At 37.6% G+C, this 12,653-nt stretch overlaps 2 protein-coding genes across 3 annotated transcripts in view; one reads left to right on the top strand and one right to left on the bottom strand.

The window, feature by feature from the left end:
- clnk (cytokine dependent hematopoietic cell linker) overlaps nucleotides 1–4,888 on the top strand; it is an 18,416-nt gene extending 13,528 nt beyond the window's left edge. For both annotated transcript variants that reach the window (XM_082177102.1, XM_082177101.1), the window contains exons 12-17: nucleotides 2,952–3,003; nucleotides 3,093–3,121; nucleotides 3,190–3,281; nucleotides 4,077–4,154; nucleotides 4,264–4,419; nucleotides 4,493–4,888. In XM_082177102.1, coding sequence (XP_082033228.1) covers nucleotides 2,952–3,003; nucleotides 3,093–3,121; nucleotides 3,190–3,281; nucleotides 4,077–4,154; nucleotides 4,264–4,419; nucleotides 4,493–4,648 — 563 coding nt within the window. In that variant the 3' untranslated portion in view covers nucleotides 4,649–4,888. The remainder of the gene's footprint in view (nucleotides 1–2,951; nucleotides 3,004–3,092; nucleotides 3,122–3,189; nucleotides 3,282–4,076; nucleotides 4,155–4,263; nucleotides 4,420–4,492) is intronic.
- Nucleotides 4,889–5,037: 149 nt separating this feature from the next.
- znf518b (zinc finger protein 518B) lies at nucleotides 5,038–11,786 on the bottom strand. The gene is made up of 2 exons (XM_082176942.1): nucleotides 11,250–11,786; nucleotides 5,038–9,072 (listed from the first exon to the last, which is right to left on the bottom strand). The coding sequence occupies exon 2, from the start codon at nucleotides 8,935–8,937 to the stop codon at nucleotides 6,268–6,270; it is 2,670 nt and encodes an 889-aa protein (XP_082033068.1). The 5' UTR covers nucleotides 8,938–9,072; nucleotides 11,250–11,786; the 3' UTR covers nucleotides 5,038–6,267.
- Between the last annotated feature and the right edge of the window lie 867 nt (nucleotides 11,787–12,653).

Below are 12,653 nucleotides of genomic sequence, written 5' to 3'. Positions count from 1 at the left end.
ATAGTGTAATACAATATAATATAGTATGATATAATATAGTATAATACAATGTAATATTAGTATGATATAATATAATATGATAGAATATAATTTAGTATGATACAATATAATATAGTATGATATAATATAATATAGTATAATACAGTATAATATTAGTATGATATAATATAATATGATATAATATAATTTAGTATGATATAATCTAGTATGATACAATATAATATAGTATGATATAATATAGTATAATACAATGTAATATTAGTATGATAGAATATAATTTAGTATGATATAATATAGTATGATATAATATAGTATAATACAATATAATATAGTGTAATATAGTATAATACAATATAAAATAGTATGATGTAATATAATATGATATAATCTAGTATGATATAATATAGTATAGTATAATTCAATATAATAGTGTAATATAATATAATACAATAGAATATGAAATGATAGAATATAATTTAGTATGATATAATCTAGTATGATATAATATAGTGTAATATAATATAGTATAATACAATATAATATAGTGTAATATAGTATAATACAATATAATATAGTATGATATAATATAGTGTAATATAATATAGTATAATACAATATAATATAGTATGATATAATATAATATAGTATAATATTAGTATGATATAATATAATATGATATAATATAATTTATTATGATATAATAGAATATGATATAATATAGTGTAATATAATATAATATAGTATAATATAATATAGTATGATATAATATAGTATAATACAATATAATATAGTATGATATAATATAGTGTAATATAATATAGTATAATACAATATAATATAGTATGATATAATATAATATAGTATAATATTTGTATGATATAATATAATATGATATAATATAATTTATTATGATATAATAGAATATGATATAATATAGTGTAATATAATATAATATAGTATAATACAATATAATATAGTATGATATAATATTATAATACAATGTAATATTAGTATGATATAATATGATACAATATAATATAGTGTAATATAATATAGTATAATACAATATAATATAGTATGATATAATATAGTATAATACAATATGATAGAATATAATTTAGTATGATACAATATAATTTAGTATGATACAATATAATATAGTATGATATAATATAATATAGTATGATAGAATATAGTATAATACAGTATAATATTAGTATGATAGAATATAATATGATAGAATATAATTTAGTATGATACAATATAATATAGTATGATATAATATAGTATAATACAGTATAATATTAGTATGATAGAATATAGTATGATATAATATAATATAGTATGATATAATATAGTATAATACAGTATAATATTAGTATGATAGAATATAATATGATACAATATAATATAGTATAATACAATATAATATAGTGTAATATAGTATAATACAATATAATATAGTATGATATAATATAGTATAATACAATGTAATATTAGTATGATAGAATATAATATGATAGAATATAATTTAGCATGATATAATATAGTATGATATAATAGTGTAATATAATTGTCACGAATTCAGCCTCTGTGGCTCCCTCCGCTCACCACCAGAGGTCACCATCACCTGAGTACTAACTCTTTGGACTTCATTTCCCATATACCCCGTACCTGTGGCTGATTTGACTCACAGGTGTTTTCCATTGACTCTGAACTATTTAAACTGTTCTCCCAGCTTCCTCATTGCGAAGTCTTGTCTTGCCATGCAAACATTTCTGAGCGTTTATTCCGTGTGTGATTTCCCGTGTATGACCTGGACTGGTTACTGGACTGGTTACTGGACTCTGATTCTTTGCTGCCTGCCTATTCTGATTCCATCTGCCTTGACATTTGATTATCCTGTGTGCTTGCCGCCTGCCCTGATCTTCAGCCTGAACTCTGACTTTGATTCTGCCTTATCTTCATTGTGTTTAAAGCCCGTGATTGAACTCTGCCTGTTTGATTTGCATTCTGCTTTAATAAAGCTGCATATGGATCCTCACGACACTGACTCCTCGTTACAATAATATAGTATAATACAATATAATATAGTATGATATAATATAGTATGATATAATATAATATTGTATAATATTAGTATGATATAATATAATATGATATAATATAATTTATTATGATATAATAGAATATGATATAATATAGTGTAATATAATATAATATAGTATGATATAATATAATATAGTATGATATAATATAGTATAATACAATGTAATATTAGTATGATATAATATAATATGATACAATATAATATAGTGTAATATAATATAGTATAATACAATATAATATAGTATGATATAATATAATATAGTATAATACAATGTAATATTAGTATGATAGAATATAATATGATAGAATATAATTTAGTATGATACAATATAATATAGTATGATATAATATAATATAGTATGATATAATATAGTATAATACAGTATAATATTAGTATGATAGAATATAATATGATACAATATAATTTAGTATGATATAATCTAGTATGATATAATATAGTGTAATATAATATAGTATAATACAATATAATATAGTGTAATATAGTATAATACAATATAATATAGTATGATATAATATAATATAATACAATGTAATATAGTGTAATATAATATAGTATAATACAATATAATATAGTGTAATATAGTATAATACAATATAATATAGTATGATATAATATAATATAGTATATAATATAGTATAATACAATGTAATATTAGTATGATATAATATAATATGATAGAATATAGTGTAATATAATATAGTATAATACAATATAATATAGTATGATATAATATAATATAGTATAATACAGTATGATATAATAGAATATGATAGAATAGAATAGAATATAGTATGATATAATAAACTGATCTGTTCCACAGGTCACACGTCTCACAGATTTTCTCTGGATCTGGACTCTCAGGATCTCGACAGGTACTGAACGTTCTTCATCTGTTCTGACAGCAGTAGTTCCTCTGGGTGTCCTGATGTGTGTGTGTGTGTGTGTGTGTGTGTGTCCGCAGTGCCTGTGAGAGCGACAGCACCTCGTCCGGTAAGAACTGAAGCACTTTCTCTCTCAGCTCAGATCGACAGACGCTCAAACGCTGCGGTTCATTACAGATTCTCACGCGAGGAAAACACAACATCACGAGTGGCCGCCGGCGAGAGGAGAAGCTCACGGCAGCTTTACCAGTCACAGCAAACCAGCCGAGGTGTGTGTGTGTGTGTGTGTGTGTGTGTGTGTGTGTGTGTGTGTGTGAGAGAGAGAGAGCTCACGGCAGCTTTACCAGTCACAGCAAACCAGCCGAGGTGTGTGTGTGTGTGTGTGTGTGTGTGAGAGAGAGAGAGCTCACGGCAGCTTTACCAGTCACAGCAAACCAGCCGAGGTGTGTGTGTGTGTGTGTGTGTGTGTGTGTGTGTGTGTGTGTGTGTGTGTGTGTGTGTGTGTGTGTGTGAAAGTGTGTGAGAGAGAGAGTGTGTGTGTGTGTGTGTGTGTGTGTGTGTGTGTGTGTGTGTGTGTGTGTGTGTGTGAAAGTGTGTGAGAGAGAGAGTGTGTGTGTGTGTGTGTGTGTGTGTGAGAGAGAGCTCACGGCAGCTTTACCAGTCACAGCAAACCAGCCGAGGTGTGTGTGTGTGTGTGTGTGTGTGTGTGTGTGTGTGTGAGAGAGAGAGCTCACGGCAGCTTTACCAGTCACAGCAAACCAGCCGAGGTGTGTGTGAGAGAGAGAGAGCTCACAGCAGCTTCACCAGTCACAGCAAACCAGCCGAGGTGTGTGTGTGTGTGTGTGAGAGAGAGAGTGTGTGTGTGAGAGAGAGAGCTCACGGCAGCTTTACCAGTCACAGCAAACCTGCCGAGGTGTGTGTGTGTGTGTGTGTGTGAGAGAGAGAGAGTGTGTTGTGTGTGTTGCCCAGCCCTAGATAAGAGATAATGAATGCCTGCAATAACATGCATCAGCAGTGAGCTGTACAGGGTGTGTGTGTGTCTCATGTGTGCTGTGGCTCCTCAGGGCCTGGCGGAGCAGAACTGGTATGTGGGGTCGGTCAGCCGTGTGGAGGCCGAACACGCTCTTCATCTCGTCAACCGGGTAAACACACACACACACTTATCAACTGTTGATGAGAACTGTAACGTCAGAACACAAACATCTGTCTGTTTATGGAGTGTGTGTGAGACACTGAGACTCTTGTCCACAGGAAGGAGCTTTTCTAGTGCGCGACTGCTCTAAGAACACTACCCATGAGCCTCTGGTCCTCGGCGTGTTTTACGACAAGCGGGTTTTCAACATTCAGATCCGCTTCAGCGAGGAGATCAGCAAATACACTCTGGGAACGGGACTCAGAACCAACGACGTGAGTATCCGCCGCACGCAGCACTACGTGAAGCCGAGGCGGGTCCTCATCTCTCCTGTCTCGTGTCTTTCAGAGGTTCGACTCGGTCACTGACATCATCAAGTTCCACTCCATCTTCCCCATCGTTCTCATCGACGGACGCAAGACTTCTGCAGCGACCAATCAGAAGAGACAGTGTGTCCTGATGTACCCAATCACGAAGCAGGATCTGTCGGAGCTGCTGGACTGAGAGCAAACGCAAACTGCATCATCATCTACAGGACTTCTAACTGACCTTTGAACTTAACAAGTGTACAAATCAAAAGAGCTCATTTGCATGAAAGTTAATTAATGACTAGAAGCTAGTGGAATACAACATACTTTTTGTCTCAAAGACATCTGTCATTAATTCACTTCCATTCATCATCTATCATAATCATTCTGTAATTTATGTGGAATATATGAAGGATTAAATACACTGTCATTCAGAGCGAGTGTCTGATTACATCTCTCAATCACACTTAGATTATTAAATGCATAATATTACATTATAAGTGCATTTATATGAGATTTTTCCTTTCCTGCTCATTTAAAGAGCATGTGACCACACTGAGGCCGAACACACACACGCACAACAACTGGTTTTGCATTTGCTTTTAATCCATTTCAGTTTTCATGTCATCACACTTTACAGTGTTTGGCCTTCATGAATAATTTAAAAATAGATATAATGCTTGTGAAAGCCTTGGAACAATAAACAGCACATAGTTTGACAGAAAACTCATGACATATTTAGTTTCTTCTTTAAAAACAGGCAGAGGCCCTAGAATGCAACAGTTCAGCTGTAACTTTACATAACTTTAACGGTAATAAAAGAAAACGGACAGTTTTACTAGTTTGATAATTTGAGGTAGATTAAAAATGTAAAGAAGTTAAACACAAAACTTTTAATGAGTGCACATTTTACAAAAGGAACGAACTACAACAGTGTGCTGAAATACTGGGACGAAATACGCAAACATTTAAATATTCGTTTGCAAAAACACTTGAACTATACGTCATATGTTTGGATTTCACAAAAGACGACGGCCCGGTGTCACAGACAGGGTTTAGATTAAGCCAGGGGTTAGGCCTTAGTTAAATTAGGACATTTAAGAAGCTTCTATAAACGTGCCTTAGAGAAGAAAAGAAAAACATTACTGATGTGCATCTTGAGACAAAACAATGGCACTTATGTTAATATTATTTTAAGATTTGCCTTTAGTTAAAAGAGCTCAAACATGCATTTAGTCTGGAACTAGATTAAGCCGTGTCTGTGCATCCGGGGTAAAGTGTGCCAGAGCATTGTGGATCAAACCAACCCTCACCCGTGAATCACCTCACACACATCACCACAGAAGAGTCACATCAACACTGATGTCTAACGAACATCTGTGAAACTGCAAACACATGACGTATACAAACGTGACTTGTGTTTAAAATGAGCCTGTACAATCATGACTAATGATCACACAACATCCTAAAACAGACATGTGTTGTTTAAAACCCCTTTGTTTCAGTTTTAACATCTACATATTGGCACAGTTCAGTTTTAGTTTCAAGACAAAGAAGATGTTAGTCATTGCAGCTGTCGAGTGGGACAGGGTAAGTAATGCTGGACAAGTTATATTTATTTCCAACTAGATATAACTAGTGTAGCTCAAATATGTCAGTCTATTTGATGAAATGTTTATCAGTGTATTAATACTATCGTCCACCAATTACGGAGTTTAATTGACCATCTCACACTGGGTCAGGTTTCAGGTTTCTCTACAATTGCATCGTTATAAAAATCTGACACCAGCATGAAATATTTTGCGAGGGGAAAGTTCAGAAGAGATGTTTGTCCGAGAGTCCGTTGAGGACCAGCTCTACGACCTGATAGTTCTCTCCGTGGACTTTCTTGAGTTTCATCTTGAGCGACGGCTGTTTCTGCACGGGTTGTTCCCGCTCGTGATCCGTCGAGCGTATCCACTTGAAGTTCTTCAGCGTTTGGACGCCGACATTGAATGTTTGAACTGAAGGATTCGGATGGTTCAGGACCACGACCGGCTGATTCGGGCCGGGAATCCTGACGAGCTGATCCGCTTTCAGAGGAGTTAACCTCAGTTCTCTTTGACCTTTGGATGGGGAACGGGGAAGGCCCGTCTCAACCGACGACGACGACCGACGCTTTTTGGCTTTTCTCTTTTCCTTTTTATGTTTTTTACGCGGTGGCGAGTCTTGGATCTTCTCTTGACTTTCACGAAAGTCTCTCTTTAGTATCAGCTTGATGGCGACTGAAGGGCCACCAGACACGTTCTGCTCACTTAACGTGCAGCAGAGAACCGGTCGTGCCGTCAAGCTCTCCTCTCGTATTGGTGCTTCCGGAAGCTTCTTCGAGGCTTCCAACAAAGAACTCGGGATCCTCACCAAAGCTACTTTGGGATACATGCGACGTTGTTGTTGTTGGCAATCCAAGTTCCTTCCAGACTCGCATTCAAAATGTCCCTTGTCTTGATGTGAAATGTTGTCCTTGTCTGATGGGACGACGCTCTGGTTTGGCTTCACCAACGGTTGAGCCACTGTCAGATTTGGAGCTTGTTTTAAAGGACTAGTGTTTAGGGTATTTCCAGCTGGTGTTTTCACTCGTCCACAAGTCTTTGATAGTGTACAGCCTTCAGTATTCTCAACCTCTATCTTAGTTTCTTTGAGGCACAAAGAAGCATCTTTGTGTTTCTCCTCAAGTTCCTCCTCCTTTTTAATCAGAAAACTACAGACCAGCGATTGCTTTGCACTTCCCACGTCGTCCTTTGGCTCCTTGCTTTGAGTCGAAGCAGGTGTAGGACAGAGAGAGAACACCGAAGAGATCACGGGAAGGCCTTCAGAACTCAACTCTGGGCCCTCGAGAGTCACGACGTCACGAGCTGCCGCTGATCGCTTGCTCCCGGGATCTTTGGGCTTCAGGTTGAGCTTGTTCCTGGCTGGTGTCTCTGAAGAACTCTGTGGTTTGTGTACTGAACTGACTGTCCTTGTGATCCTCTGGACGTCAGTGGATGATGAAGGCTGCTGCTCTTTGACCTTGTGCGCTGCTGAAGACGTGGACGAGCTGACTGGACACCCTTTGGCAGTGGCAGCAACTTGACATTTGAAGGACAATTTGCCTCCAGTAGTGACTGGTGAAGGTCTATCCTCAGGCTTCTGGTCTTGCGGGACTCCATTCGGCGGGATCAACCGTAGCTCCAGCTCCCGAGTCCCATTGACATTTTTCACCTCAACCAATTCCACCAAACACCCAGCAGGGATATTGATCTCCTCTGGACAGGACACTGTCAAAGGCTTGTTGTGTTGAATTGGCTGGTTCAACGGTGCTAACAGTTCCACTTGGACACTGGATAACGGACTTGATGTCTCAGCTGATGATCCTACAAGTATTCTGGAGTTTGTCTTTGACTGATTGCCCTTTTCGACAGGGGAGTGCTGTGGACTTCTGATCGGACCACTGGGATTTGTACTCGTTTTCAGCGTCGTAACGTTAATCCCTGTTGTGGACTGACTAGCCCTCTGATCCGTTTGGACATTTGGAACATTCCTCTTGGACAAGGGCATGCTAAGCAGTGTTCTGAGCGGGGTGTTCATGTCAATAGGCGGTGGGATCCGGATTCTGGGAATGGTTTTCGAAAGCACAGCCCTTTCAGGGACTCTCGGGCTTTGCCGCACTGGTGCTGTAGAACTAACCTGGACTCTTGAGAATGTGGCTTTCGGAGTAGGCTTTTCCGAAGTGGTTATTTTACCAACAACCTTACTTTGACTATCGGCACTGAGCAGGGAGTTTGATAGGTTGCCGTTTTCCTCCCGCGATCTTAGAACCACTTGAGGCGCGTTGCCTAACGAGTGACTTGCGGTTGAAGTGCAGCTGGGAATAGCACTGGTGAACTGTGTCTTAGAAACCGGAGTTGTATTGGTGACACTTGGCGTTGGCAAACTGAAGGGCACACGTCTATGACTACCGGTAGTTTGGCTCACTGTTCGACCAATAGTAGATGATTTGTTGACTCTGGGTTGACTTCCACTCGGATGTTCGACTTGGGAATTGGGAATTGCACACTGGTCGTTCCCTTTAGGCCAACCTGATATCCCGAGAGTTTCAGGGTCGGCTGGCGTGGATACAGTAAAATCCGTTATGAAGCCTTCTTCTGCGTGTCTCTTGTGTATACGAAGAATATGTTTGACCATGTAATCCCTCCGCACCGCTCCGTACGAGCAGAAGCTACACCTGTATGGGTACGAGCCCGTGTGCGAGACGACGTGTTTCTGAGACTCTGTTTTAGAATAGGAAACGTAACTGCAGAGAGCACAGGAGAACGTAACCTCTTTATGATGGGAAACGTGCCTCTCGAACAGGTCAGTGTCCTTCGTTGAAAATCGGCATTTTGCACAGCACAGGCGATCAATGTCTTTTTTAGGTATAGCACTGTCCTTGTTACTCATGAACGCCATGAAACTTTGTTGTGAACGCATGGTCAACACATCAGGTTAACAATCCCTTTGGGACAAATATTACAGCAAATATAAGCAATCCACACTGGCTGTTTCTTCAAATAAAGATCCCTTTCTTTAAGCTCAGGAGGTCGAAGGTACGCTGTTAGTTTGTACCTGCATAATGGGGGAAAAAAAGAGGAAATTAGACAGAAATACATTTCATAAAGTATCAATAAACAGCAACTGATTAACAAAACCATCTTTCACTGGTTATCTTCTACAAAAACACGTCTATAGAGATCTAAAGGCACTGAAATACTCAAGGTGAAGTTCTTTATCATTGTTTGCTTAGGGGTAAAAAGAAGTTCAAAATATCTAGCGACACGGATGCAATTTGGCACTCCAGTCAAGTTACGTTTATTTACACAGCACTTTATACAATGGATTACTTTAAAGCAGCAGCTTTTCAGTCTTAAACATGAACAACAGTGTCAGTGTTGTTTCTAGTGAGAATTCCAGCTTCAGTTTCTACTGGGAAACGGCTCTCCAGTGTGTTACTCGTGGACGTCTGAACGCGAAGAAATAAACACATCTAAGAAGGCGGAGCCTCTGAGCCACACCCACCTATTATGTAATCGCCACGGACCAATGGTAGTTCTTGAACATTTCAGGATAGTTCGCCTTGGAAAGCTTTTTCGAACTCCAAACGAAATTAGTTTTGGCCTGATTTTGTTTGAAATGACATCAAGCACATTCTTCGATTTGAGTGAGTTCACGTAGTGTAACAGCGCAGCGCTTCTGGGTTGTACGTCAGAACGGAGGCTCACTATTGGCCGAGGCTGGTCATGTGTGTGATGCGTGTTACACTACGTGAACTCAGACCCACACAGAAGAAAATGAAGAGTTGAATAAAGTTGTTATTTTTGTTTGTTTTTTGCGCACAAAAAGTATTCTCGTCGCTCTAAACTTAAGGTTGAGCCACTGTAGTCACTTGGACTATTTTCACGGTGTCTTTACTAACTTTCTGGGATGGCAGATATCAATAACAGAGAAGCCTATGGAGGAGTGAGACAGCTCTCAGATTTAACCAAAAATATCTTAATTTGTTTTCCGAAAATGAACAAGAGTCTGACGGGGTTGAAACAACATGAGGGCGAGTGATTACTGACAGAACTTTCATGTTTGGGTGAACTTTGCATTAACGTACAACCTTTTCATCTATAAATTCTTTGTACTTGAAACAACAACAACACTGTTTACGTTTTCAAATGAAACTCTGGCCAAGTAAATTGATGATGTTCAATCACTACTGCATCTTGAAAGTAAATCATATGGAGACTGGAATATCTTAGACCTGGAGGTGCAAAAAACCCTTCACAACCAAACCTCAACGGCTCATAACCATCAGGTACGGTGTGCCAGGATTTATGGGTAATAATCTCATACAGTGACAGGACAGTTTTGGATCTACATGTCAAACTCTCGAACTTTATTTAAATGAGATTTTCAGCTATAAATGTTTCAATCTTTAGTATAGCAATTCTTTGTCCTCCAATGTGTGCAGATGAGTTACATTCATCACATCTTAATTTAATTTTGACTTACAAATGTTCTTCACTAAATTTGCTGAACAATAGTGACTACATTAATCTTTGATATTCAAAACTGTTCACCAATGACAAACTCATGTGCTTGAACGTTATTACTTAAAACAATAGCCTAATTTTATATACAAATCCATTGTGTAACAGACCTTTTAATTGACTATAAATCAGATAAAATAAGAAATCTGTAGGATAAATAAAGTCAATGAATACAGTCAATGTTCTTTGATTGAATGAGTGTCAGTTTCTAGTTAAAATCACAAACACAATTGAACTGCAACTTACAAACTACACTTATATTATGTGTAGAGCAATCAATCCAGTATATCACTTGGATCTTTTTGTTGATGTTTATGTTCTAAACACTATAAAAAGCACACAAGCACATTTCATAAATAATAAATCGTGCAATTTATGTGGAAAATTGAGTAATGCTTTTTCACAAAAGAAGCAGCACATTATAAATGAGGGCTTATAGTGTGCATTTAAAATGCATTAATAAACCCATAAGCATGGGTATAGAGCATCTAACGGCTCTGCTCTCTCAGAAGAAAAAGAGGAGGTGGAGATTGGATGAACAGCACACATGTAATCCTCATTTCCCTAAGGCTATGTAAACAAAACGAGCATTCACGCATCTCTTGCGTGCCTAAGTGCTGCGTGTGCTCGTCATGAGCCGAACCCCGCACGCGGCCGCTGTGACGCGCGTGCACCAAGCGAAAAACAACGATGCGTTTAAACACTAACCTTGCGTTAAAACTCTCTTCTTCTTCTCAAAAGAGCGATCGGTGCGTGAAATGCGTCCATTGATCGATGTTTTCTTGGCAGCGTCGCGTGCATTGTTTGCTTTTTTCCACAGCTCACCACTGTGACCGCGCAGATTGTGTGTGAGGGTGCGCGTGCACTGACTGAGCACGTGACGCGACGCGTGCCTCTGATTGGCTGCTGGCTGCAGTAGATCTCTACAGCTCACGCGGGCACCCGCATGTCTCACTGATCCAGCACAAGCGTTTGGCTCAAAAACATGTGTTTTCTCGCACTTTACGGTGATTTTCCACAGAACACGGATCTCAGAGCATTAGTTCTCGTAAAGTACAGTCTGGTTTAGTCACTAGACTCATCAGTATTGAAGTTGTACGACTTCCCCGTTTGCATAACATCAACCAAGATGGCGTTCATGCGATAACAGAAAAAAAAAGACAGGCAAGACTGTTATGTGTGATAGTATCTTGAATTCACGTGTATTCCAGTTTATCAGAACAAACTTGAGATCTTCTAATGGTTATTATTACATGCTGGTCCATAGTAATAATACACACATTCATATACATACAATCAAAATAGCTTCCCCCTCCCTCTTGCTGATGACGTGTTTACAGGCGTGAGGGCGTGGCAACCTGTCATCAATCCATCACATGATCCATCAATAGCAAACCACACCCATCCAATCAATTGCCCTACATTTGTTCTTATTTATTAATTTATTGTTGTTTTTTATTTTAAATGCTAATTTCAGTGACTGCACTGTAAGTGTGAATGTACGGGTTTAAATTGCTGAACTAAATCATGTTTATTTCAGCTATATGACGCAGATGAGTGTAAACATGACTCAAGCCTGCTAATACACACATGCTCAAACACCGTTTCCTTTTTTATTGCAATGATTCATCATATACAGTCAAGTCACCTTTATATATATATATATATATATAGTGCTTTTTACAACAGAGTGTTTCGAAGCAGCTTTACTGAGATAACTGGTAAATAATGCAACAAAGTTTGTTTCCAATTTTCATATATAAAGTAATTCCTGTATACAGTAAGAATGATATACAGTCAGCATGTGTGTTCAGAGAGCGAAGTAGTGTAATGTTACTTTGAAATAAGGATCAGCTGAATGTACATTATCCCACTTATGGCTATAAAACATAAGGGAGGGTTGCAAACTGTATCTTAAAAGGAAAGAGACTTTATATAACTTTATATAATATTATCTTTCGGTAAATATAGATGATAAATATTTTTTTTTTACATTCATTTGAATAGTTTGTGATCATAAACACCATCATCACGCACTTTCTCCCGTTACACGTCACTTCCTCCGGGCGTGTGCGCGCATGTCTGATCGAGCCCGAACCATCTTTACCATAT

The sequence above is a fragment of the Leuciscus leuciscus genome, assembly GCF_965113295.1.
Source record: "Leuciscus leuciscus genome assembly, chromosome: 8".
In the NCBI taxonomy this organism is placed as follows: Eukaryota; Metazoa; Chordata; class Actinopteri; order Cypriniformes; family Leuciscidae; genus Leuciscus; species Leuciscus leuciscus.
This window is presented reverse-complemented; position numbering and strand designations above follow the sequence as displayed.